At 43.1% G+C, this 27,588-nt stretch overlaps 1 protein-coding gene across 6 annotated transcripts in view; it reads left to right on the top strand.

Moving 5' to 3' along the window:
* frmd4ba (FERM domain containing 4Ba) overlaps positions 1–24,078 on the top strand; it is a 46,670-nt gene extending 22,592 nt beyond the window's left edge. The window contains exons 6-24 of one of the 6 annotated variants that reach the window (XM_053437226.1): positions 525–581; positions 929–951; positions 6,167–6,250; positions 7,042–7,107; positions 7,628–7,685; positions 8,255–8,341; positions 15,625–15,701; positions 16,229–16,364; positions 17,512–17,653; positions 17,765–17,898; positions 17,979–18,095; positions 18,457–18,685; positions 18,913–18,969; positions 19,075–19,210; positions 19,758–19,922; positions 20,033–20,769; positions 20,877–21,015; positions 21,326–21,574; positions 22,955–24,078. In XM_053437226.1, the coding sequence (XP_053293201.1) occupies positions 525–581; positions 929–951; positions 6,167–6,250; positions 7,042–7,107; positions 7,628–7,685; positions 8,255–8,341; positions 15,625–15,701; positions 16,229–16,364; positions 17,512–17,653; positions 17,765–17,898; positions 17,979–18,095; positions 18,457–18,685; positions 18,913–18,969; positions 19,075–19,210; positions 19,758–19,922; positions 20,033–20,769; positions 20,877–21,015; positions 21,326–21,574; position 22,955 (2,694 nt within the window). In that variant the 3' untranslated portion in view covers positions 22,956–24,078. Of the gene's footprint in view, positions 1–524; positions 582–928; positions 952–6,166; positions 6,251–7,041; positions 7,108–7,627; positions 7,686–8,254; positions 8,342–15,624; positions 15,702–16,225; positions 16,365–17,511; positions 17,654–17,764; positions 17,899–17,978; positions 18,096–18,456; positions 18,686–18,912; positions 18,970–19,074; positions 19,211–19,757; positions 19,923–20,032; positions 20,770–20,876; positions 21,016–21,325; positions 21,575–21,908; positions 22,057–22,954 lie in introns of those variants that run through there. The other 5 variants (XM_053437211.1, XM_053437202.1, XM_053437234.1 and 2 more) reach the window with 5 other exon arrangements.
* Positions 24,079–27,588: the final 3,510 nt, after the last annotated feature.

Below are 27,588 nucleotides of genomic sequence, written 5' to 3'. Positions count from 1 at the left end.
TGGTCGGATAATACAGATAAAGGTGCGGGTTACTACCACAGACTGTTTTACTACAGTGGACAGATAGATGCTAAACGAGGACACGGAAATGTACGAGGGGCGATGAACGCAGCACGTGATCGGACGTTGCAGTGCAGTTTTTTTATCGCGCGGGGAGCAGACTGGTCGCCATGGGATACGGAGACTGTTGAACCTGCTGTCGGACCGTACCACTATCACCGAGAGGGTTCCGTCACCTCCCGCAGGATCTGCAGCTCCGCTCTCCACGCACCACAGTGGAATGTCCCGTTGGTAGAAACCGCTCCGATAACCGTGCGGCTGGAAAAGATAGTTAAAAACACGCCGCGGGGAGTTTGAACCACCGTGTTGTGCGAGCGGCAGTGGTTGAGTCGGTAACGGTGGGGCCGAGGTACGAGGATTTCCTCTGAAGTCAAGTGTTCGGTGTGCGGCTCAGTCAGGCTCGACTCGGTGTGTGGGGAGGGCTCTCTGGAGGAAACACGCTCATTCACCTCTTTTTCCCGCAGGAGACCATCGAAGTGGAGAGTGGGAATGTTTTCAAGTTAGCCGCATTCGCATTGCAGGTAAGAAAGAGTTCTTATCGCAGGCTTTCCCCTCTGTAATGTCGCCTCTCAGCCCGAACGCGGGTGCAGACGGTCCGGGACACGCAACATTTGAAAACAGTAGTCCCTGGTGGGGGGCGAGGGGGGGGGCTGTTTTAGTCGCAGCCATTGTATGTATGTGACCCTTTATTATTCATATTGTCCTCTAACAGTCAGCTTGTGCTTCAAAGCAGTGGTGTAAATTAACATGGGGCCACACGAACTATGTTAATCGTCTAAGTTTGTGCAGAGAGCTAACATTAGCATGCTTAGTAAATATAGGGTTGTTTCATTTGCTTTTACCAACGGCATCATTTTCTCCTTTTCAGGAGGCGAAAGGAGTTTACACCAGGTAAGAAATCATTTTTATTAAAACCTTAAAGTCAATGTAGTGAATGAAGGAAAAACAGATTAAGCTAAAAGGTCTTCGTCACATCAGGGGCACCGTTTATTTATTTTTTACAACACATTTTAAGTTATAGGATCAAATTTTGCTTTGTGAAATCCACTTACACCAAGCTTTGCCTTTTCACTAGCATATCTTGTTGTTTTTTTTTGCTTTATTGTTATACAAAACATGCATAAACATTTTAATGAACTAGATTCTGCAGTTGAGTGCAAACAACACGATCTATAGTCTTTGTCAAATCAAATACACATTTTGAGTTGCAGAATCATTTTTACCTGATGAGACTCTGCACATGCAATGTTTTTGTCTTCTTAAAAGATACATGCACTTGCTAATTTTCATATTTCTGCTATTATGGTATACAGAAATATGCATACACAATGTTAATGGTCTAGATTCTGCAGTTAAATGCAGTATACACCACCTAGTTCCTTTTCACATCAAGAAAATATTTAATTTGAAACCCACTTTAAGTCACAGGATCACTTTTAGCTGGAGAGGGAGAATATACACACATAAAGTTTTGTCCTTTTTAAAGTAAAATGCACTTAAACATTTTTATATTTCACTAAGGTTCTTCGATAGCATGCATAAACGTTTGAATGATCTTCATTCTACAGTTGAACACACACTTCACCATCTAAAACACATCATTTAAAACACAATTTGAATTTACAGGAGGATTTTTAGCTGGAGAGAGTATACACACATATATTTTTTTGTTCTTTTAAGATACGTGCACCAGAATATCTTAATATTTTTGCTGTATTGGTGTTAAGAATTAGAAATGCAGTAACATTTCAGTGAACTAGCGTCTGCAGTTGTATGTACACTAGACAATCTACAGAGAGTATGTCTCTTTATTCTGACAAGGAAGCAGAGTTAGATTTGTCTTGATGTTTGGTCAGTGCTTACTGAGTAAATATTCACTGTGTACAGCCAGTTAATGCTCAACTTATCAGGTTCAGAAAGTATTTTTTACACTGGACTTCCCTCGGTTAATAATTTCCTTTTTTATTTTGCGCTTGTGACATTGAACAGAACCCCTGCTGGCTTGCTGCCATCCACTTGGTTCAAAGGTTGTGTTTAAAATCAGAACACTTGTTCTTTTGTCACACACTTGATGGTGAAGGCAGACAGCGTATTCACAGTTTAAGACTCGAAAACTTTACCAATGCCGTTCTTTCACTAATGTGGTGATTGTGTTATCTCTCATAAATGTCACACCACTTAACAAAAACTGGCCATATGACACAAAATACTACACAATCTGGTCACTTGGAGATTCTGCACTAAAGCTTCATAATCTTTTCAATAGATAAGATGATGTTTTCATAGTAGACCTTGCTCTCAGAGGCTTTACCTGCTGGTAAGGTATGTTCTTTTTTTTACCAGCCACGGGAGTGAAGGGCTGCCATTTGTTAACATTACTTGTTGGAGTGAGTGGCTGAGCAGGTTGAAGCAGAACAACCTGTGTGTTGTCCCTGTGCTTTGCCTTTAAAGGCCTCTCTCTCTCTCTCTCTCTCTCTCTCTCTCTCTCTCTCTCTCTCTCTCTAGCCTTTATGTGAACACAAAGATTTGTGCTCTGTAAGGAATTGTGTGTGTGTGTGTGTGTAGTTTGAATGGTGAAATATGCAATACAGCGTAACCTCTTGTCATCCCACGCCATTGTTGTCTTGCAAAAAAAGTGTAAAGCAAAACTTGACAGTGTCTGCGTGTGCTCATTAATTGTGCTGCACCATTGACCTGATACATGTTAATTATCATCTATTACAGATTTGGTTCAGACTTAAGCCTCAAGTATCTAAATGACTTCACCCTGAAGTGTAGTGCAGTACATGTGGGTGTGGGGATGGGCCGTACATTGTCTTGACTCTGAAAGCACAATAAGAGACAACCTGCCAACAAATCTGGTAAAATCCGGATGAATGGGTGTGTGTCCAAATCTTTTTTCTTGTTGCAAAGATACTATTTTCCCCCTTTTCACTCTAATTTATAATAAGTTGTAGGACATTTGGAGCATTTGTATTGTGTCAGTTGAAAAAAACTATTGGTAAATGTGTTTTCTACTTTTGAGAAATGTGTATGAATGGCATTATCCTCAAACGTCTGGCTCCAGGATTTAACAGTGTTTTTGTACTGGTGCATCCCCCGCTGTCCTGTGGCCACACTTTATCATTCCTTTGAATGATGTCCTTTATTTCTGCTTCTTTTAGAGAATCCCCTCATATACTCAAACAATATAAATGTGTCTCCTCTACACTGTATCACCAAAGGGCAGTGGAGTAGTGAGATTAGCTGTTGAGGAGTTAGGGAGACCTCCTCCTCCTTAAGAAGGATGAGCCAGACAAACTGTCCAATGGTAGACAACTTGGTGTCAGGAAGACTCTCTGCAATCGTGTTATTGTGGTGGTGCAGGCCAACCCCCTGCTGTGTGTTGAATTAAGGCACCATCAGGTTTCACATTTTACTTGGAGTGTATCTGAATTCCCTTTGCCTTGTTCACATTGCATCTTCTTTTAATGTATTGATTCGCACACTATTGCTGTTGTTCTCATCACCTGCAGGTATAACTAACAGCCAAGTTTTCTCAAGTTGATGAAAGGGGTTTTGGAAAACAGGAAATCACCGAAATGAGTGACATTTTTAAAGATCTCTAGCTGTTTTAAGAGTAACTGAGTGGAGTTTTTACTGCTGTTCAGTTGTCAACAGCTTCATCAATAAGCTTAGAATGTTCCGGCTGTTGTATATTTACAGGTGGTGATTTTTAATTTAAGTTTGATTTACCCATTTGTGTTCCAATTGTGTCCATATGAGCCCATATTACACCCAGACAGTTTTAGACTTCAGTTCTATTTGCAGGTGTAGCCTCTAGTTAGTGGTTCATTCACAGCAACAGGCTCTCATTTTGCTCCCCCCATAGTCACCATGTCTCGGCCCTGTGGAATAGCTGACACATGAGTATTATCTCTCCCACACTGAGCAGGCCGTGTTGGGCTGGGCTGTACTGGGTGTTGGATTTGCCCCACGCTGCAGGCTGCTGGGAGATAACAGACGTAGTAATGAATTCCAGATTGCTGACTGGGCAGCACGGCTGTAGAGTAGATCACCCCGACAGCACCAGGCCCCGGTTCCCTATAAAATGTATGCCATCAAACACACAGCGTGGTGCCACGGCAGCAAAACCCAGTGAAGCTAGGAGAGGTAGCAACGGGGGAGAGCGATTCAAGTGCCTCTGCCCTTGAGCCAGCAGTGGCTCACCTTTGTTTTTGTTTAGTAAGCTGTTTCAAGTAACTGGATCATTATGCTTTTGTACTACCATGTTACTGGCAGTGAAATGCCATTAGAGTTAAATTGAGTAAAAGGAAACATAAGGTCAAATGGCTTTTGACCTAAAATTGGCTTATATACTTATTTTCTTATGTAGAGGATACTGTCAAAGACTTAGCTGGTACACTAATTGCAGATGTTGTAATTGCTTTAAGACTAACTAGGGTCTAACCTTCACATCTGAGTTATGTCTCAGTGATTTCTAACAGCTGTGGGGCTCGTACAGTACTTTTCCTCACGGAGAGAGGCTGCCAAGTGTTTGTGAATGGCTTTTGTTCAGGTCTCTAGTGGACTGGCCCAGCAAACCAGAGCTCTTTTTGTCCAGTAGAAACTGAAGACCCTGTGCTCCCTCCTACATGATGCTGAAGGGACTCTTAGGTCACTGCCAGACCTTGACAGTGACAAACACCACAGTTTGTCTGTACAGATAACATGGTCCGTTGCTGTGTTTATTGTGACATCTGAAGTCTGTGTGTAATAGAACGGTACCTGCTGCATCTGTCATGGTTGGATCACTGGCTGTGCTGTGAAGATGAATCAGTATACTGTATTTTATCTGCAGAACATCAAATAACTGATATGTGCTGTTGAGAAGCTGCATGAAATGGATTTCATATTGTCCTTCAAGAGACTTTCTTTAAGTTAAAGGCCCCGTCCCGGCTTTTATAAATGAATTTATATTAGACATATGTGAAGCTTGAGTTTAGTCTTGGCAAGCAGCAATACTCTTTATAGATAAGAGATATGGAAATAATATCCTGACACTGCACCTTCTCTAAAGGTTTCTAAATATAAGTTATTTGACTGAATTCAAACCACACTGTGAAAGTACTATAAACATGGTGAACTGTTCTCTACATACTTTTCAACCTTGGATTGAGATTCTTGTGTAAACATTTACTTTACCTTCCTTATGGCCCACATGCTAGTATGGAACATTCATTTTAAACACACAGTAGTATTTAATTTTCTATTGCTATATAAGGTCTCCTAAGCAAATCTAAGCATTAGTGCGAGCGCAAGGTTTTGAGTGAAATCTGAACATAAAATAAAAAAGTCCTTGTCATAAACTGAAAGAACCCACTCTTTGATAAAAAGGCTAAAAAAACATTAGTTTACTCTAGGATGCGGAAGCGAAAGTTATGTTACACTGAGTTTTGCAGGGGAGCTTTCAGGGTAAATATCTGTTTCATTACCGGTTCAACTTCTTTACTTTCTGTCAACCACAGAATGAGATTGTGTTGTGGTGGTAGCTAGGGAAGGTTTAGGTTGATGAGGGTTGATAACTGTGAACATGCACACAGTAAGCTGTCATGCACACATACAAGATAGGTACAGATAGTTGTTCCTCTGAGACCAGCCTGCCCATCGCTGTAACAGTGGAAACTACCGATTTTTATGCTGACTGATGCGTGCCTGCCGAGGAGGATAAAAAAGTTTATGGATTCATGGAAATCCCACCGACGTGGAAGGTTAGACTCTGACAGATGTGTCAATGTGTTTGTGAGAAAGAGACAGATAGAGGGTTACACACAACTCTACAATGAAGCAACAGTAAAAAACACTAAGAGATCTTTTTTATGTTAGGAGAAGTGTAAAAAGTGTATCGGATCGTTACCGAGACATGTGGGACAAATGCGACTATTACGAGCTGCCACAGTCTAGGTAATTAATGGGATACTGGCGTTCACACATACAGTACAGCCCCTCTGGGTAAAGAGTAATAGCAAGCTACATCTGTTCTGAGATCAAAATGCCTCTTAAAAGGACTGTTATTGTGAATGCCTGTATTTGCTGCTTGTAATCTTGTGTATGATTTCTTTTTTAGTACTGATACTGCCAGATCAGACCTGAAGCAGCTCCCAGTTCTGCCAACAAGAGTTTTAAGGGAGCACCCATCTCTCAATTTCTGGTAAGATATCTGATGTTGTGGGTGGTTGGGGAGAAGAAACACCCTTTTCTATTAATACACTTACAATTTTGCTGCCAGATTTCCTGGTTGTACAAAGTGGTATGTACCCCAGAAGAGCAGTTCTGGGCAATATGGTGCGAGCAGTCCTTCCTGGTTCTTGGCAGACGTGTTTTGCCTCTAATGAGGTGACTAATTAATGCCTGGGTTTTGTTAATTACGTTTGCCCATTAGCCCTGAGAATGCACAAGGAGGTGCTGACAGACACTGACTGTGTGAAGGATTGCTGTCTTTCTGTTTCTTCCCTCAACACTGCTGTTTTTGCTCCTCTTCCTGCCCCTCCTCCTCTGCTTTGATAGTCGTCTGAGGTTGCTGCAGCTTCTGAAGCAGATGCAATGTGTTTAATATCCAAAGTAAAATGACAGTCTTATTGTGCATGCGTGAGCACATGTGTGCCACCATGGTTGTGTATCTCTCTCTCTCTCTCTCTCTCTCTCTCTCTCTCTCTCTCTCTCTCTCTCTCTCTCTCTCTCTCTCTCTCTCTCTCTGCCTGTTGTGAGTTTGCTGCCGAGCTATGCAATTAAAAGTGATGATTACAGTGGCAAGTAAATGGGATGCATCTGCAGGAGAGGAGGATGAGAGCTATCAACAGGCCAGTAGGCCAGACTGCATTTTCTGCATGAGCAGACACAATGTGTGTCAAAGAAAGGGCCCTCTCTTAACAATCCCTCTGTGGCTGGAATGTGTAGCACTTGATGGATTATTCATTTCAAATTTTATTTGTTTATTTGCAGTGAGGACAAGGTGATTGAAAATTACAAGAAATTGAAGGGACTGACCAGAGGACAAGCAGTTGTGCAGTAAGTAGCGAAATATTGATACACTATCTTTATGGTTTTTAAAATTAGTTTTCAAAATGTACCCTCCATTAGACATTACTGCCTCTGATTCCACAGTGCTCTACACCAGGCTTCCTCTTTAACCTTGTGTGCCTGCTCAGTGGCGGCTGTTGTTATAAGAGGTGGCTGCTGTCACCTTGCCAGAATGTGTCATTAATTAGAGGAGGTGCTCTTAGTTTAGGCAGCCGGCCAGCATGGGGAGGATCCAATCCTCCACTGTATATTTCCCGGCACTGTATCTCAGTGCATCCCTGGGTCATTTACACTGGGATGATTTGTGTCCTTGAACTGATCAATAGACTATCTCTCTCGCTCTGTCACGGCCCTGAAACAAATCGATCAACTTGCCACTGCAAATGACTGTGGCTTCTCATTCACTGTAGCTTAAATCCCACTCTGTCTGTTTTATAAGAGCCAGCGGGTGACATTGATGAAGTGACAGTGGCTGCATTTCTGTTAAACTGTTCCTCTTCCTCTAAAGGTATCTTGCCCTGGTGGAGTCATTGCCGACATACGGAGTCCATTATTACCCAGTGAAGGTAAGTGTGGTGCCCTGATTATTCTATCAATATATTGTCTTCATCTCTTTTTCTTCATTTAATGATTTCTCAATATTACATGTATTCGCTTAATTTTAAAGCTTTGGGTGAGGATTTTTCATGAGACCATTTCCTGTTTAAAATATGTCCTGTAGCTAAAGCAGCCACACATGTACGTTACTGTGGAAATACACAGACCTGTACTGAGTCTGCCTGGGTTGGATAAGGAGGGCACTCAATCATTACTGCAAATGTTCAGCATAGCATTATTTAAGTGATTCCTCCAGTTTTCCTTTCCTAACTTTCTCTACCAAACACTATTAAATCAAGGTGTCTGAGGAGATCAAACAGTGATGTTAAAATAACTCAGGCAGGCTCAGAGATTTTAAGGCCTTAAATGTATCTGATCTCTTCTTTGCTGTGACCCAAATGGGGTAATTGCCTCAGTAACAGGCCTCTGTTTATTGTTGTATATATATATTTTTTTTTTTACTCCAACCAATAAAGCTACCTCTTCCTGCTCTAATGAGCGCTGATGTGTGTGTGTCTGTGTCCATGTTTTCATGCAGGATAAGCAAGGACTACCGTGGTGGCTGGGAGTCAGCTACAAAGGCATTGGCCAGTACGATTTGCAGGATAAGCTGAAACCAAGAAAGGTAGAATGACCTTTTCTACATTTTTACAGCTGCCCTTTTTCATTTACTAATGTAGCTTTGATTGCGATGTTATTATTTCAAAGCAAGTATACTGGTTGACTCATATTTCTTATTACTCAACTTAGTTTTTCTACATCCATGTCCAATATCTAAGGATACAGGGTTTGGTATAATGTACATGTAAAGCCCTCTGGGACTAACGTGTGTGAGCAGGCTTTATATAATTATAATTGGTTTTCTTACAAACTCAAACTAAAGCAATTTATTTTAAAATACTTTTTTTTTAAACTTTTTTGTGGATGTATATCTTATCAATGAGTGATGAAAACTTAGTTTCTACTGAAATCACATTTGTATCGGTATTTGAACATGAAACTAATTCATGAGACAAGAGTGTAGAAATATAGCTTAAACTGACCTGTGGTCCTTATCATGGAGTTAAGTTAATTACTTATCACAGTAGCCTAATTATATTTGAAAAAAGCAAATGTCAGACTCACTGATGACATCTCTCTCTCCTTTTTCACCTCTGATGAGTTTACACCCCTATGTGAAGTTCTATTGCAATACGTAACTTAACCACTTCTCAGCCCTGTGCTTTTTGTTAGCTAGTTAATGATCCACCCAAGCAGTAAATAGGTGTAATTAGGAACCTGTTTCCCATGCTGGTCAGGAGAAAGAGGGACACAGATGGGAAAATACTTTGGAGTTTCAGTACAGCATGTGCTGTGTGCAGTCAAGGCTGAATGTTCCACAGCAAATACAGTAAGAAACCAATATTAACAACAATGGAATTGAATGTTAGGTACTATAAACAACACGGCTAACACATTTGGAGGGAAAATAGACAAATAAATACTTGCTCGAATTAAACATATTCACAAATAAGAGTTTACCAAGTATCTAACAATCTGGACAAGATGTCATTAACCCTTGATTAGGGTGAGAGAAAAACCTCCAAAAAAGAAAACCCTTTTAACTGGAGGTGAAAAAAAAAAAAAATGTTAGAGAGAGTCACAAGTGAGGGACCCGTCTTCCAGATCTGAAAGAAGTGTAATAGGTGTTGTATGTTGCAGAGCACATCAACTAATTAACAATGGTGTGTTTAAAACACTGATTTTCAACCTTTTTTGAGCCGCGGCACATTTTTTACATTTACAAAATCCTGGGGCACACCACCAACCAAAATGACACAAAATGACACTCTATGGCCTAACACAGTACATATAATACATCTAGTTAGTAATATAGTTTCTAAATGTATTAAAAAGCACTATTTTAAATTATTTCAGCCTTACTCTTATCTTTTAATGAGCACAAATTTAATCAGATTTATGAAACAATCTTTGATTTAACTAAACTTTATTTAACGGAGACATATTATACCCATTTTATCACAGTTGACATGGTTCCTTGGGGTCTTAATGAAATGTCTGTAACATATTTTGGTCAAAATACCACAAGGATCATTTAAAACAGGACCTTTTAACCCTGTCTAAAACAGATTGACCTGTTTTGAGTGCCAATAGTTACTCCCGCCGTTTACCCGCGCTTCATTGAATTTCTTCACTTTGACATTCAGAGCACTGGGCAGAAACCACATCGCATCAACACCCACCGTGGGCCTTCGCGATGCTTTGTTTTAATGAAACAGTCGGATTCCCCTGGTCCGCACCAGTTCTGGCTGCTAGGCGCCAGCCGAGGCGCACCGCCGGAGGGGGCCCCCCGCGCGAACGGAGGGTTCCCCCAGCGGGCGCCGTAGCTGAGGTGATCCGCGAGAAGGGCCCGACACGCGTCCAGAGTCGCCGCCGCCGACCGCCGTACCCGGTCCCCTCCAACGGCCCGCCTTCCGCACGGGCGACGGACACCGCCCCGCGGTCCAAGAGAAAGAAAGCCCCCGCACCAGTGACGCCGTGAGGCACCGCAGAAGAGGACCTCCCCCCCCCAAAAATAAAATACCAATGATATCGGTGAAAATAAAGTTTATTACCGATGTGCAGATGTCGGTAAACGAGGCGAATATCGGCCGCTACCGATGTTCGGCCGATACTTCGGTGCAACATTAGATATTAGATAATTTCCCACGGCACACCTGACGATCTCTCACGGCACACTAGTGTGCCTTGGCACACTGGTTGAAAATCACTGGTTTAAAACACTTGAGGAAAGAGGAAGACAGACATAAAGGGGGAGAGTTGAGGCTCAGATAAAAGTGTAAAACACATAAAAGTAAGTAGAAAAAGTAGTTTCCACATGATGTTAATTGCAGTCGGATATCTGACCTTTCGTCTCAGGGAATACTTCTACATACGTCTACCTAATTACATTAAACTTTGGCCATGTTTGGTATACATCTGACATTGTATCATTTTTCACTGAACATAAAGATGTACTGCTCCTTAGCCAATATTTCTGCAAGTGCACTTGTGTCTGTGATTATCATCTCTTTTGTTGGAACAGTGTTATTTAGTAGTGACCCAAAGTGTGGATTTCTTCTCAACCTCTTTCATTGAACTCGTCATAGCTGGGGTTGTAAGGCAGGAACCTGTTGACATAGCAGGGTGTGCTGTTATAGTGAATACAGAGGCATTAATAGGCACAGCCACAGTGTGTCTCTGCCTGGCCCTCGTAGTGGAAGGTGTAATTATGGTGCTCTGTGGGAAGCTGTGGGCCTCAGGGATTTGGGTTGGCACTCTGCCAGCTGGGTGGGTGGGTGCATGTTCGGAGTTGGGAGAAAGCTATGAAGGTGTTGGGGTTCAATAAAATTAGACTCTGCCTTCCCAAACTCCTCCACACAAGGGGGGACTGTCACATGGGAACCTGACAAGAGCTTCCTGCTCTGGCTAAAAACGTTGCCTTTCTAAATGCCCTTTTTTGTCACTCTTGCTGATAGTTGGAAGTGTGTGGATACTTTCCCTTTGCCTTGGAGGGAGTTCTCTGTATCTGGTAAATATTGATAGTGTTTCCTTTCTTGGTTCACAGTCCCTGCTTTCAACCCAGCCCATCCCTCCCTTCCCTCTGCAACCCCTCTCAGCATACCGCTGTGTGTGTGTGGTCTAGGACTTCATGTAGGAGTCCTAAATCTTTTTACACAGTCATGTTATGGGGCTTGTCTTTCTTGTGGAGACATTAAGCAAATCTCTTAGACCTATTTCATAAAAAATGAAGGTAAAGACATGCTTGGAGTTAGGTAAGGTAAGGTTTAGGTTAAGGCCGAATTATAGTCGGGTTGCACGCACGCACGCATGAACGCAAGACACGCAACACGCCCCTTTCGTGCCCTCTGCGGGCTTGCGTGCGTCCGCCAATTTTTGTAACTACGCGACAAAGCGACGCGAGCCTCACGCAGCCCGCAAGGCTTGTGATTGGTCTGCTTACTACATCCCGTCCGGAGTCTAGTTTCCGGTTTCATGCCCCAAAATACGCGGAAATCACGGAAGATTTAGAAGAACGAATATAGACCAAATAGAAGAGCACTTGGCAGAAGACATCCAAAAGTATGTCCACTTGTATAACCCGTCACTGACTGGCCGATTTGTCCGCCAGAAATAGGCTATGAGGAGCCGGAGTGGCGATGTAAATAAACAGTCGACGAAGAAGAAGACGTCTCTTCTTTGTGTGTTTTGTCTTTGAAAAAAAACGTTAGTCCGCCTAGGGTTCTGGCGGTGAATTGCGTTGCAACACGCGCAGCACGTTAGGGAAGTATAAACCAAAACGAGTCCGTCGATGCAGCTGCGTGGCCTTCCGCGGTTGCAGTCGCAGGACTATAATTCGGCCTTGAGGGTACGGATAAGGCAAGTAGTAGTTATGGATAAAGTAAGTTTCAGAGGAATGTATCAAAAAAAAGTCAATGATATATATATATAATGTATTACACAGATACAGAATACTATATATAGTATAACTATATAAAAATGTGTGTACATATATATAAATGGGTGTAGGTTCACAATAGTATACAATATGATCGGAATTTGAAATTCCACAGTACAGGGTGTACATAAACGGGATATTATAATTGGTATATATTATACAGATAAAAGTAATATACAAAGATACAAGTAATATGCAGGTGGAAACAAGTTTTCAAAAGATAGGTTTAACAATGTTAAACGTTAGACGTTTGTCTAAAGTAACTACAATAGTATAGTGTCATATTATTAATATTATTATCCTTATTATATATTATTATCTTCTCTGCATGCATGCCAGTTTCATCACTCATTGAATATACTGAAACCGAAAAGGTCAGCTGTGTTTGAGAGAAGTGCCATTTGTGGTCATGTAATTGAAATATCATTAGCCTTATGTATAGACACAGTGTTTTTATGTGATCTAAACATAAAAGGGATCATATGTATTTCATAGATCCAGAGGGGACTAGGGAGAGCGATGCTAAAAGAAGTGTTGTATTTAGAGGGGAAGCTTTGCTCATTACAAACTATTAGAAAGCTGGGTTTCCAGGTCATGCAATGGGACTGAAGCAGATGGCAAGTCAACACTTAATTAATTGAATTAAACTGGGAAACTGTTCTGTCTCTGTGTCACTGGGGCTCTCTCCCAGCAGGTAACGGGACACTCTTTAAGACCACATGCTGGTCTTCATATAAGCCAACAGAACCAAAATAAATGTTCAATTGATTGTGGGTGACAGTTTCTGCTTTGGGTTAATAACAACATGATATAAGACATGAAGGGATTGTAAAGTTTCTTTGTGAAAATAAAACAAAGTTAAAAGAAAGTTTAAATGAAAACTGAACACATCCACCCCCCGGTGATTTATCTTTTAATTAAACTCACTCTATCATAAATCAAAATAGGATGCAGTTCCTTCAGCTGTTTTCCTGTTATCATGTCTTTACAACTTTAAGCCATGTGTCATGTTGTGGAAACGTACAGTGTTGCCAATCTGCCAGTGCCGGTATGTGATATGTTACGTAAAGGGAGGGGCAGATCTTTTTCTGCACGGGCGTGTGAGTCAGAGCCTTTGACACATTTTCCTCCATGTTTTTTTCCTGTGGACTCATGGCTGTAGGGAACATTGAGTTGTCGGTGTGAGCTGGATCTGAACACCCTGATCCCATCTGAAAACCACAGGCCTTTTTGGAAAACTTCCAGTTGCTTGTAAATACCGAAGATACAGATTCTGTGTATTCAATCAAATCATATCCGCTCTGTTAAGCTGGTGGTTTTAAGGAGATAAAAATCTAGTTTTCTCTTCCTCTGAGTTGTATTGTTGGGGCAGTGAATGCAGAGTATGTCAACATGCTAGTGTGCAGAACGTTTTTTTGGAGTGGTTGACTACTGCAGTCTTGTGATTGTTGAGTTTAAGGTGTGTCGCATCCCTGACATATTTTGTCTCCATGTCTTAGTTTCATCTGTTTGCTGGCACCTCAGTTGTGGAGTTTCTCTAACAGCAGGCATGATCCAGTGAAAGTGTTTATTGCCTCGGCTCTTGTTATCTTTTGTTACAATGTAAATGGTGCTAAGTGATAGCGACTGGGTGGATTGGTGTGGGGTTCCCTCCACAATGGGATGAGGTTTTGGATTCAGCCTGTTGGCTGGTTCCTATTGTTCATTAAATACCGTGCTCTTTGTTTCACTGCCAGACAGACTGTGTGATTGATAATGAGTACAATATTGGCTCCGCCATGCCCGCACCCAAAAACTTTATTTTTATATTAGAAACCTGTGCATTTATTTTAATGAGCTAGAGTAGTATAATCAGGAACAATAGCAGTATGGTAGAGAAGAGCATTTTAATCCATGCAAAATTAGATTTCCTCTGGTTTATCATGCTTGTTAGCTTTTATTAGACCATATAGTACATATAGTTTCTACCTGGTTAGAGGCTCCTGCTATGAATGATTAGACCATAGTGACAGATTACTATCATGTTTGCCCGAGGGGGCGGGGATGGTCATAGTGAATTCAGCTACACAACAGTGCTTTGTGTGGTATTTATAAATGAAACGCAGAGAACTTCCCAGATTCGAGTGAATTATTCAAAGTCTGTATAGGTTTGATGGCTTATCTGTGAGAGACGGAAAGCAAAGTGCAAATAGTTGTAAACAACCTGCTGATCTGGTCTGGCTAAAAACGATGTGAGCTTTGTGTGTGTGTGGGAGGGAGCGAGGGAGAGTAGTGCAGAGCAGGTTAGAGCCTGGAAGGCGGTGTGAGGTGTCAGTGATGTCAGGGGAGGGAGGGGCTTGTTAAAGAGGCGTGGTCAGCTCAGCTGAAACTCTTGCAACACCTATCTGGCTCCCTGAGAACAGACAAGAGAGAGTATTGTTCGAGCAGGCTGCAGCCCTGTGGGAAACTCCGTCAAAGGATTCAATACAAACCCAAGAGAATCCTACCAGGGATTTGATAAGAGCTAAAAAAAACTTCACGGTAAGACCTTGTCTAACTTCCACCTATTACCTGTTCTTTTCAATAGGGTTTTATGTTTCATTTTCCTTATGTCCTCCTGTAAATTATCTGTCTGGTTTGGTGCTGTATCTGCCTTCTGAGATCAAGATACAAGCAGTAAATGTGGGAGTCACTGCTGTACAGGGAGATAAGAAATGTTCTATAGTTGGTTTGCTTATTACAAAGTATGTTTGTCCTCGTGGAATTGGAGTAATATCTGTTTTGGGGATATCTTCCACAAGAATCAGCTTATTAAAAAATATATAGGTTTTTTAATGTTCTGCCGCATCTATTATTTTCTTATATCAGAGCAGGGAGGAGTTGTACTCAGGCAAGTGGCTCCAGATCTGTTTAATGAGCGTACTATCCGTGCAGCAGATGTTCCTTTCTGATACAGAGAAGTTCTGCCTCTGTTTCCCTCCACGGTAGAATGAAATGAGAAGCTGGCCCGACGCCTGGCACGATTTTACTCCCTGCAGTTACAGCAGCATTATAATTGCTCCTGTGTTAGCCTGGACTTACACCTGACTGGCTGGCCCTCTGAGCCCAATTCATGGCTTCAGCGGTTATAAGCTCTTTCTGCTAATGTTGCAAGTCAACCAGTCAAAAACTTTGCTTAAAGGCAGGCTGCTTTGGCAGAAACAAAGCCAGTTGTTTTAATACTTGCCGGGCCATTGTGTTCTGTGGGGAAGATTGTAGCTTTCTTACCAGACTTATACAAATGTGTATTTGTACAGCCTTTTGTTTATGAAGTGATCCCTCTGTTCATGTACTGTAAATCAACATTTCAAGTCCAGTGTTGGCTTGTGTACTCAGGGGTGTAATTTCTCAATACCCATCCCTCCCCCTTCTCTGTCTCATTCTCTCTGCAGTTGTTTCAGTGGAAGCAGTTGGAGAATTTGTATTTCCGGGAGAAGAAATTTGCAGTGGAAGTGAACGACCCACACAGGTCAGAGAAAGCAAACAACCTTATTTTTCATATCAGTTTTTAAAGTGTTCCCATTTTAGCTGCTGCTTTCTCACCACTCTTGTCCTTAACCTACAACTTACAAATAGTGAAGGGCATCTGCAGCCCTTGGTGCATTGAGGACACCATGTTAATGGCTGTAGCCTGCCTGTTAAATGAGTGCTTCCTACTGGTCAAGGGCCACTTTATTATTCTATGGTTGTTATAGACCTCTGCTCCTCTCACAGCGTTAATGTGCTACTCTCAGCTGTCAGAGCTGTCATTAAATCCCACAGTCTGTTTCAAATGTGATGTCACTGCTTGTCTCCTCTTCAGTAAATTTACTACACAAAGCCTTGCAAGTTTAATTTTATAAGATTTTCTCTTTCCCAGTCTTTGCTTACTAAGATATTTTATATTAATGAAAACTTTGTTTATCTACCATCAGTGTTTTTTGTTATGTAGCTGAAAAGATTTTCCTTCTGCATCAGTAGATGTACTTAGTGTCTGTTTAATATCTTCCATAGAAGAACAGTGACCAAGCGAACCTTTGGACAGACTGGTCTGGTTATTCACACATGGTATGCCAGCCACTCTCTGATTAAAACCATCTGGGTGATGGCCATCAGTCAGCACCAGTTCTACCTGGATAGAAAGCAAAGCAAAGTAAGTCTCTGTTTTCTTGTGTCACGTTGTTCACATTTCCCACCAACACAATCAAACTGGCCAATACTTGTCTTACACTGATGCTTGACTTTTGTAGAGAGAGCTTGTCTTGTGTCTGGTGACCCACATACAGATCAGGGTCAGTGAGTGGGAAAAAAGCCCACAATGGAAGAGTAAATGACTGGCTGACACATGCTGCTTGTTTTGTGGTCTTTAAACTGTTTATGAAAAACCCTCTGACTTGATTTTGGAAAATAATTCCAGTATGAGATTAAGCTCAACATTATCAAAACCCACAGAGTTTATATAGTTTGTACATTGACTGAGAGAAGTTATTGTAAAGTGCCAAGACTAGTGCACCTGTGACTGTTCATCGTGTGATGCACTGCCTGATCCGTGTCCCATGTTTATGACTTGTGTAAATAGTTTGACAAAGGGATATGACAGGTTTAATAGCAATGGGTCCCATGATGCTAGTCAGCTTATGTTGTGGCTGTAAGGCTCTTGTTTAATAGAAGTAAAACTACTGTAACCTACTGATAGTAACACATTAAAATGCTCATAACTGCTCGCAGGGTGTTTATTAGTATATTAAGAATGTTACAGTCAGAGTAATTCATATTATTATGGCTGTTTTTGCTTTGTCTGTGGCTTGATGGGAAAAGTGTTATAGTTGTATAGGGATACGTGGGTTTTATGACTGTGCCATTGAGAATAGGAGAAGGCACAGTGTGTTTACAGCGCAGGTTCTTGTAAAGTGTTAAAACTTGTCCCAGTACCCCGAAGACATTCAGTGCTTAATGGGTTTTTGTTTATGGTGCATATTTGCTGAGCATCAGAGCTATTAGAAAGTATTAGTGGGCTGTGATGTGCATTTCGTGGTGGAGATGGATGAGTGTGTGTGTCTGCAGTCAGATGAGGTTATTCATCCCCTGTCTTGCTCAAAGGCAGATGGTGTGTCAGTGTTCATCCAGGAATAGAGCCCACACTGATTGATGAGAGAGCAGCGAGCTCTGAGAACAGAGTATGCAAATGGAGCCACTACTCTCCCAGTGCGCTATCATACAAATTAAATTCTCACAAACCTTCCTATACAACTCTTTCTTGTTTCCTTCTCCTAACTGTCCCCTTATTTTGTCCCCTAAAGTTGAATATGGCCAAAACCAGGAGTTCAGGAGACATCGCTGTCGACCTCACAGAGATCTGCGCCCCGCGGATCACTAAACTTTCCAGCATCGAGATCAAAGACCAGCTCATCATGGCCAGCAGTGGGAGCCTCATCTCAGCCGGTAAGCAGAGAGTTAATCAGCTAATGGCTTCTGTTCCACATTAAATTGATGAGAACGATGATTTATGGCTGTAGTCTTTTTTTTAAGCTAATCAGATGTGTGCATTTCCAGGTTCTGCTGATTCAGAAGTCAGTGAGGAGCAGAAGAAAGAGAAGATTGCAGAGTTAAAGAAGAAAGAAAAAGACCTTCAAGACAAGCTGACAAAGAAACTTGAGGAACTGAAAAAGATCTGCATGAGAGAAGCAGTGAGTGTCTCGCTCAGTCAGATTTTTTCAAGATGTGAAGTTTTTTAACTCAACTGACGGGTGGTTGTTCTTATTTGTAGGAGCTTACAGGCAGATTACCTCAGGAGTATCCCCTGGCCACGGGTGAGAAGGCTCCCCAAATCCGTCGCCGTGTTGGTACGACCTTCAAGCTGGACAACCTTTTCCCCTATGATGCGGTTAGTAAAGCTATGGTTTTGATGTATTACTACCTTTCCTGCTATTTGGCATAAAGAGAGTTGGATTACCTGGAGATCGTTCAGATCATTGGACTTTTTGAAATGAGGAGTAAAAGTTGAACATGTGCTTCGAGGCTTACATAGCATGTTTTGAATTAAACTGTTGTTGTGAGACGTAGCTGGCTTACATCTACAAGTCAGTGCGGAAAACTGAATATGAACGAGAAAATGTGAACACATTTAGAATGAATGTTTTATCTGTTTCTAATAAATTGTGTTTTTGAACAAGGAGATATTTAAAGTATGTTTCTCAGTTCGGAGGACTGCTGACAGCTTCTGATATGTGTATTTGTGACTACAGGACCCACATTTGAGGAATCTGGAGAGCATGTTTGCGCTACAGCAGAAGATTGTAGAAGCAGCCATCAAGTTAGCCAGCGAGGGCGACCTCTGCAAGACAGTTAGGAAGAAGAGGAGAAATAACTTCCTGGACTCAAGGAGGAAGCTGGAGGATATTGAGAGGGAGATCAACGCCTACAGGATCAAGAAAGGAAAGCAACCCACCCAGAGAGCTTCACTGATCTTAGCAGGTATTCACACAGCTTTATCAAACGTGATTGCTCAAACTAGAAACGGAAACCACAAGGCTTCTGGCCCGAAGATCTTGTCCTTCGCCTAAAGATTTTGCACGTTCACATGTAGAATCTGTTCATAGGAATGAATCACACTCAGATATCACAAACGACTACAAATCCATTAACACACTGTCTATGAGAAGAAGCATTTGTAAAGGACCATTCCTCTCCTCTGTTATCAGATGATGTCAACCCTTCAGACCTCAGCTCTCTATCTGACAGCCTTACTCTGGATGATGGTAAGTGTCCAAGCGTGATAATGCTCAGTGTGCGTGTATTTACACCCTCCTCACAATCCTCCATTATAGATGAGTTATAACCAAGTTATTGCTTTTATCTCCCAGATGATGAGTTTACTTCGCAGAGGCAGCGGTCCATATCAGTGCAGTATTCTCCACGACCACACCACGCAGAAACCCTGGACCTCCACTACAACCAGGAGAGACGTGTATCAGCCAACGAGCAGCACGCAGACAGCAGGTACACAGCTAGCACTGACAAAAATGGAGTGTATTTATGTTTATGATTTTCCAGTGTGTGTGACTGTGCAAAGAGCGAGTTCAGACCTGTAAAGCAGATCCAGGGCTACATTCCTGCCAGTAATCTCCTCCCGCTTTCTTCTGCCTCTCCCGCAATCTCCCTCTTATCAGCCCAAATGCACTTGCTTTAAAAATAGATGTAGAAGAACTTGTCACTGCCTGTGAAGGAGCAGTCAACAAGTCCAAGTTGAGAGGAAAAGAAACAGGAAAGTGGCTCTGGATACTTAGTTTAGATGGCAGCCACTTCACCACTGTTTACAAAATGATAGAAGCAATGTGTTGCTATAGGGATGTCGGCTCATTTTGAATGATCAAAATGCTTACTGTTGCATGAAAAGAAAGATCAATGGACTCTGAAATTAGAGCCATTGAGGTGGAAGGAGATGTTTTTTTTTCTTCTACTTCAGTTTTGTGAGCAAGGGTAGAGGTGTTTACCTTAATAAAAAAAGGAGTATGCCCTGAAAACACTGTTGTTATTTCTGTTCCAGATTAATTTATGGACAAGTCCAGGAAACGATCCATTACAGTCACCGTGATGCCTTATCAAGCCACAGCAGCCCTTTTAAACCGGCTTCCAGACAGCCAAGTGACGCCCGCAGCATGCCCCCTACCCCTCTTCTCACCCGCAACGCCTACAGCAGCACTCAGCTAAGGTGAGGCCTTATAGAGGGACTGTTTGTTCCTTTATATTATCTTTCAGCAGCAGCTCTTGTGTCTTTTCCTGTACATGTATATATGATCAAATCATTTTTTACTCTTGTAGGACAGAGGATGCTCCACAACATTTCCGCCAGCGTAGCGGGAGTCTGGAGTCCCAGTCTCAGTTCCAGACAGAACCTGAACCCCCCGTCACCTTCAACCCAGCCCGACGGAGCAACAGCACAGAGGTCCTCGATGACGGCTCCTCCTACACAAGCCAGTCCAGTGTGGAGTACAGTGTTCCTGGTAACCACACCCACAAACGCAGAACCCGCGGTCGCCACAGAAAAGACCTGTACGCCAACACAGGCAGCATGCCCAACCTGGCTCAGCCAGATACCCGCTGCTACGCCTACCAGCCTCGGGCCCGACCCACCACAACAGCTTATTATGTCACAGGTTACCCCAGCTACGCAGACCCGGAGCCTTACTCCAACGGACACTACATGTATAACGAGATGGAGGGACACTACAATGTCAACCCCTCCTACCATCCTGCCCCGACAGATTATCACGACGTGCACAGTCACTATGGTAACGACGAGATAGACGGCATGTCGCAGCACCCATATGCTACACTCAGGCCACCAAGAAACCGCCAGGTGGCCCACAGCAACGAGCATGTCACCAAGAACATCCAAAAGGCCTTGGTGGCTGAGCACTTGAAAGGCTGGTACCATCGCAGCGCCGCACACAAACAACCTCCATACTACGACTTCGACAGAGGCTCCCAGCAGAGCCTGGGCTATCAGACCATGCCTGCACCCTACAGCCACAACAACAGAAACATGTTCTCATCAGGTCAGACCACTGCACCCTGTAAACACTGTCTCTAGCAAATAATGTTAACACAAGTTTCACACGAAGGTCAATCATTACTGATTTGTTTTCTGATTTGTTTTCTACAGCGTCCTCAGCATCCTCTACTGGAAACTGGCACAGCCACATGAGTGGTGGCATGTCGGAATATGACATGCCTATGCATGCGCCGCCGCCGCAGTCCTACTCTTACAGCACAGCCCCATACAGCCACTCTGCCCACAGCAGGTGAGAAAGAAAAACTTGGCCTCAACTCAGCTCCTTATCCAATAAGACACTCCCTGATCCTCCTTATCCCCAGAGCTAAGCACAGTATTTAATTACCTGGAATGGTTATCCCTTACACACAACACTTGTGAAGCCAGTGTTACCTTTTCTTTAACTTCACCTTCATGTTATGTATGTATTTAATGTTACAGGCTGGTTCAGCAGCAGGATAATAGACTCTACCTAGGGGCCGGCTTTCACATCCTTCTCAGAACTTCAGAATGGTTCTCTTCTTCTCCTTAACTCTCCACTGGGCCCTGCTTTCTTATAGATATGGCGCCTCACAGCTTTTAAAGGCCTCCTGGCACAGCCCTGACGGTCGGAGGCGCTGTGCCTTTTTCCCTGATAGTTCTTCCTCCTCAGCTTCCTCCTCCACCTCCTCCCTGCCCTCCTCCTCCTTTCCCTCCTCCTCCTACTCCCCTGGCTGTCGAGCCAGACAGGTGGCCTCCAGCCCTGCGCAGCCTCAATCCTCCAGAGGGCACAGGCTCAGTAAGGTGTCCTTTGCTAAAGGTAGTTCATAGTAAGTAAACAGCGACAGCTGGAGCCTGTGCGTTTGCTTCTTTGGGTTTGTCTGCAGTGTAAATCATAGTCTGCTCATCCATGTTGAAGTGAACTTTGCATTTTTGAGATGTTTTATTGTGCATTATCATGTATGATAAGGTAACTGCATGGCTTCTATTAAAACATGCCTGCCCTACTTCCTCTTCTGGCAAGCATATTGCCATCCAGTGGTCACATTTCTCTTTTTTGTAGTTTGTTATTTCTCCTCTGCTGTCTGTTGTCCTGGCTCATGCAGAGGCTCCCTGCCCATGAGCTGCCATTCACCCTTCACCTTTGCCCCCTCTCATGTGCAGATGTCCCACAGAGTTTGAGTGGCGGAGCGGTAATAGGATGGCACGCCCTGCGGGGCCTTTAGAGAGGTGTGGTGCTGCAGCCTATGCTACTGACCAGGAAAATTAATCTTTTCCCCCCAATAATCAAAGTTGCAGCACAGAGGAAAGGGTGAGAGACGAGAATGTAAAACTACCCCATTTGGTTATCATGGTGATGGGGATCTTTTTTTAAACGTGGCAGGGCCTCACAAAAAACTCCAAATCATTTTTACCTTAATCATTTCGGGTTTCTTTTGGTGGTGGGAGAGCACTTGTGTGGCAGAGGGAAAATGTGACCTCTGATCATTCTCGCATTTGAAGGCTGTGCGTGTTTTTAATTTCTGTGTGCATCTGCTGCATTGCTGCGTGAGAATGTTTGACCCTGGGTTGGAAACTGAGTTTAACATTAAAGGTGGAGTAAGTGCAAAAAAAACGTAAAACAATATCAAAGCAGAAAATGGCTCTGAACAAGACAATACAAAGATTGTTTTGATTGGTTAGTAAGGACCCCCCCCCCCCCCCTTACTCACCATCGCTGCCGGTCTCTCGTCTTCAATCAATACTATCACAAACTCCTCAGGGTCTGATGGTGATGGAAGGGTACATTGCTCTTTCTCTGTCCCCTTCCCTCCCCCTCCCCTGGTAAATTTTTTTTACCTCTTTTCATTGCCCTGTGGACAACCACAAACGCCACATGTTGCAGACAGAATGGAATCATATTAGTGTGGGGCTACTATGATGGTTTTCCATTTACTGCCAGGAGCACATCACTGGCTCTGCTAGTGCTTGTGGACCATCAGGAGATGATCACTGAATGGGATGAAAAGTGTATTGGATTAGAATCTCTTACTCCACCTTGAGCAGATCTTACGTGTGTTTTTACATTCCTACTTAAAGTGGAGCTCCTGAACTTGGTATTGGGTTGGATAATCACAGCCCAGGGTTAATTAATTCTAAACCCATTCTTAACCAGTCACATTCATTTTGCCAGCTGTCTAATGTGTTTCAATCTCCTGTGCTTATTCCAGGTCCTACATAGATGTCAGCAGCCAAATGCAAACAAACATGGAACCAGACGACCAAATTCAATGGCACGAGGAATCAAAACCGGGAACAATAGTGTAGTTGCCTCACTTGTCGTCGCGCTGTGCGTATCTCTCACCTTGACACGTTGTCATTGTGCCTTAGACTGCACTTACCCATGTTTCTGTAAACGGGGTCCAAAGAATGAAGGAGCTTGTTTGTCACAAACACAGTTGCCAAACCGACCCACATCCTTGTGTTTTAATTCATAACAAAACCCAGGAGGAGCGTCTACGTGTGCGGAATTGCGAGTGTTTGTGGTGATGGCAGTTGTGCACTGAAACTTTACCAGGACCTGCTGTGGACTGAAACTCTCCAGTGTTTTTCTGAGGAGATGCCGACTTCCCTAACCAAGGACTAAGACTGTCTCTGTAAGAGGATACTGAGCCGTTATGAACAAGGAGAAAAGACTACTGCTTTGCTGATGTTCTCCTATTTACACGCATGTATGAATACTGTTACCATGAAGGAACAGACTTGGCTTGATGAGGACATCTTCAAAATGAAGGAATGAGCTCATTAAAAATGAGTCAGAAGAGATGGCTACTTCCCTGGAACGATGTACAGCCACAAGAGCCAGTTTTATCAAACAGCGTCGTTTCAAACTACCACTGTGCTTCCTGTCCTCCTGTGTGTCATTTACTGAGTATTTAGTACATCTCACTGTCAGTACTTAACAATACAATTGAGCCAAGTACTTCTACTGCGTCACACCACTTGAGTATTACTCGAAGTCAACTTTAATATTACTGCCACATCTGATCAGTCACTGCAAGAAGACAGTTCATTTTGTTTATCTTATCTTTTCTTTATTTAAGTTTTTTTAAACATGATATTTCCTCCATGCTGGAAATCATGGACTGGTGCTCCCAATTTCTCTCAGAGAATGAAGCTGTATATAAATGTTGGTATTGTAAATACACTGGGTCTGTCTTTTTTCCCCTTCTTTTTTAGACATTTTTATGTATTTGAAAAGCATGTAATATAAAGTAAACAACTGTTGTTAAGCTGGTTCTTAGTCATTTGTATAATTGCATTTGTTTGAATAAAAAAAAAATCAGCGTTTGAATGATTTGTGTGGTTTGAAGGTGATGCTTATAAAGTTAGAGACTTAAAGCGTCTCAGGAAATTTCAAAATCCTCATCCCTTCTCTCAGTGCAGGAAATGCAGGGTTTAAATCCAAATCCCTTAAATTAGATAAGTGAACGTCAGTTGATCCACTTCAATTAATGAAATGAGGGCTTGAAAAGTGGCACCGCTCAAGAGGAAAAAGCAGCTGAATAACCTAAAGTCTGAAAGAGCAGCCTGTGTCACTGAACCTGGACAGCTTCATTCTCTACGTACGAACAGTTAAGAAATGGATCATGTGGGGAACATTCAAGGAAGCAGATTGTAGTTTGAGAGATAGCTGGCTACATCCCAGCATTTCTTAGGTTTTATGGAGCCCGTAAGAATGAAAGCGGAGCTGCAATCAGTCATGATGATAGCTTATTATGAATAAATTAACTGTTTTTGAAATTGCTCCGCTGCTGCAGAGCTCTGTCACTCGGTTTTCTCAGCGCATTTGCAGTGCAGCCAGGCAGATTTTTGGGCTATGTGTCTTAGGGCCATAAACCGACCAAACCAGTCTTTAAAAGCCGTCACACCCTCCGTGAGCTAAACCCTCCTCCTCTGTTCTCCCTGTGAATGACAAGCCAGTGTTTATTGCACCAAACCCTCCCTCCAGGCATCCAGGCAACACAAGTCTGCTGACATGCATTGAGCTTCCTCCACCCTCCTAGAGATAATGCTGTAACCCTTCACCTCGTTTCCCTCCCTCCCTTTCCCCACTTTTCCACCCTTGAAAGTGTGTATCCTGCCACCATTAGCCTCTTCAGAAGGCCGCAGTCGAGCAGCTCCACTTGCTTGCAGTGCCTCTCGGTGATGTGCTTGTTGAGGGAGCTTGGGGGAGGTCTCGGATACTTCCCAGCTCCTCGGCTGTACCCGAGGCGGTGAGATGGGGCTGGAGTGTTTTGCATCCAGCTGTCTCGCTGTGTCTCGGTTCCTGCGCTGCCTTGCACCAGCTGCAGCCAGACGTCAGGGCGACTGCTCCAGCTGACACGCCACTACATAAACAATGGGCTCCTATGTGCTTTCCTCTCATCTTAACTACAGACGAAAGTACCGAGCCGATTAGAGCTGGGTCTCAAACTTTATAGTTAGATGGCAGTAATTGATGTCTGGAGCGCCAAGTACCAAAAACCATCAAATACTGAGAGCTGGTATCAAATGTCTGGACTGGGGTAGGCCCTTTTATGATCATAAATGGTCTCCGATTGAAAGCTGAAGCGATCAATATTTTGTATGAAATATGTTTGATGGTACATCCTGTTATTAAAATGTTCTGGTTAAATATCACCAACCACCATTTGTAGTTGACATATGTTTAAAAATATGCGTCTCCACCTCCTCTCACTGTAAAATAAAATGAAGCAGAGGTCCCGCAGATACACCAGCACAATCAATCCTGAATCAAACTCAGCTGTAAATAATAGTCTCACCCCAATTTTATTGGATCAAATAATTAATTGAAACCAAAACTATCACTTAACAGTGATAAGAACTACCAAAAATGACAAAAACATTTATTTATTATCATTTTAATGTATGTGGTGAACACCGCAAAAAGGTTCCTGGTTCAGTGCAGGTTCACCCTGTCCGCGTGGGTATTCTCCCGATAATCCAGTTTCCTCCCACAGTCCAAACACATGCAGATTGGGGTTAGGTTAAGTAGAGACTCCAAATGACGTAGGATTTATGACCTCTACCACAGCCAGCCACTGGGGGGCTAACCCCGGAGGATTTGGCTTCACTTTTGGGAAGGTGTCATGTTGCCCATCTTTATAAACAGTCTTTGTATTGAGCAAAAAGGCTCAGATGAACTATTTGTATGCTGCCTGTTCCAGCACCAAACTGCACGTGGACAGATAATGTTCGCAGCTACCTAGCAGGGTTGCCTTCTCTCCTTGTGTTGCAGTGGGTTGACATTTGTTCCGAGGGTTGAGTAGATCTGCTATGTAAAAAGGAAACACTCTAAACACAACATATGGTATGGCAGGGGTATATTTTGAGTTCTGGTATTGGGACGTTTTTTGGGCTGGTTTTGTTCTGCAGAACCTGGCAACCATACCCAGTAAACAAGGCATAGCATCTAGCAGGAAAGGAGCCAGATATTTCCTTCAGGAGTTAGTTGCGATTGTATGAAAATGTCATTTAATCCTTTGGCTTAAGCTAATGTTGATTTGCGACTGCTGGAAGCTTAAAGCAGCTATTTATACAGGGAAAGTTAATCATATTGCCTTTCTGAGCTCAGTTCAGTGTTTATGGATTGTATTTGCGTTGCCTCCTAAAATAAGTATTTTTCAATATTTCTCAAAGTAAGATATTGAACAAATATATGTATGTTGGACGCTGGCTCAGAGGCTAAGGTATCAAATCCGCCCTTGGGTCAAAACCGTTCATGACTAGACCCAAACCTAGAGTTAGGTACAGCACCTACAGTAGGTGTCAGTGATGAACAGCCCAAATCAGATTAAAGTGAGAGTAAACCATCCCACGGATCAGCACTTTGCACCTTGATCCATGCAGTACTGGCTATGACAAGTTTTGCCGGTTGAATGGTTGGATTAGCCGACCGGTCACATGCACCGAGGCCCGGGTTCATCTGCTAACATGGGTGAGCTCTCTGGAGTTGGACGAGAGCAGTGTGGGTGTATGGGAAAGGTTGAGGAGATCACATGAGGATGCAGCAGACTGCGGAAAGGTCACAGCGGGTCATCGTTAACGCGTCACGTGATCCGCTGCCGCAATGTTGGCCCAGGCGGCCGGATCTGCTGAATGACAAGTCGCCTTGAGTTCTGAAGCTAGTTAACCAGCTTAGCCAGGAGAGAGCCAAAGCCTCTCAGGCAGGCCGAGGAAGAGGGGCGGGGGCTGAACAGAGTCAACCCGAAGGCAGTGTGTTGTCAAAGGGACCAAACAGAGTTACATATTATATGATGCAAAAAGGACTCCCTGACCCACACCTATGTGTTGTGGAAACTAAGCAGGTGGAGGATGTTGTAACTTAAAATCCTGCATAAGGAGTAGAGTGGTTACTTAGCAGCTGGGACCAAAACAGTGCACAGCTTTATTTGTCACACTACCTTCTTGTTTCCAAATGACAAGTTAGTGAACTGCTGCTGACTCATGCAACAACACCAAGAAAGCAGGAGCGTTGTTTTGCACCGTGCAACTGTGTCTAAAAACACAGAACACACACACCTGTTGTGCGAGCGGCAGCACACACGTGTCGGTACGATCCTCACGGCAGCTGAAGCAGAGAGAACAAGGGCCTCCACTGTGCCTTCAGGGACACGACTTTAGTTTTAGTTTATCACCACCAGTGCTTGTGCTCACTTCTCCAAGTTCCACAATATGGATGAAGATGAGGCACGGCAGTGGGGAACATAAATCAATACTGTAGCACAGCCGGGGGGGGGGGGGGGTAAAGGGGGGTCACTGGAGTACAGTTTCACCTGAGTGTGCAGAGGTCATCTGTGGC

This window comes from Pleuronectes platessa, chromosome 2 (assembly GCF_947347685.1).
Source record: "Pleuronectes platessa chromosome 2, fPlePla1.1, whole genome shotgun sequence".
Classification (NCBI taxonomy): Eukaryota; Metazoa; Chordata; class Actinopteri; order Pleuronectiformes; family Pleuronectidae; genus Pleuronectes; species Pleuronectes platessa.
Note: the sequence above shows the minus strand (reverse complement) of the source record. Positions and strands in the feature narration are given on the sequence as shown.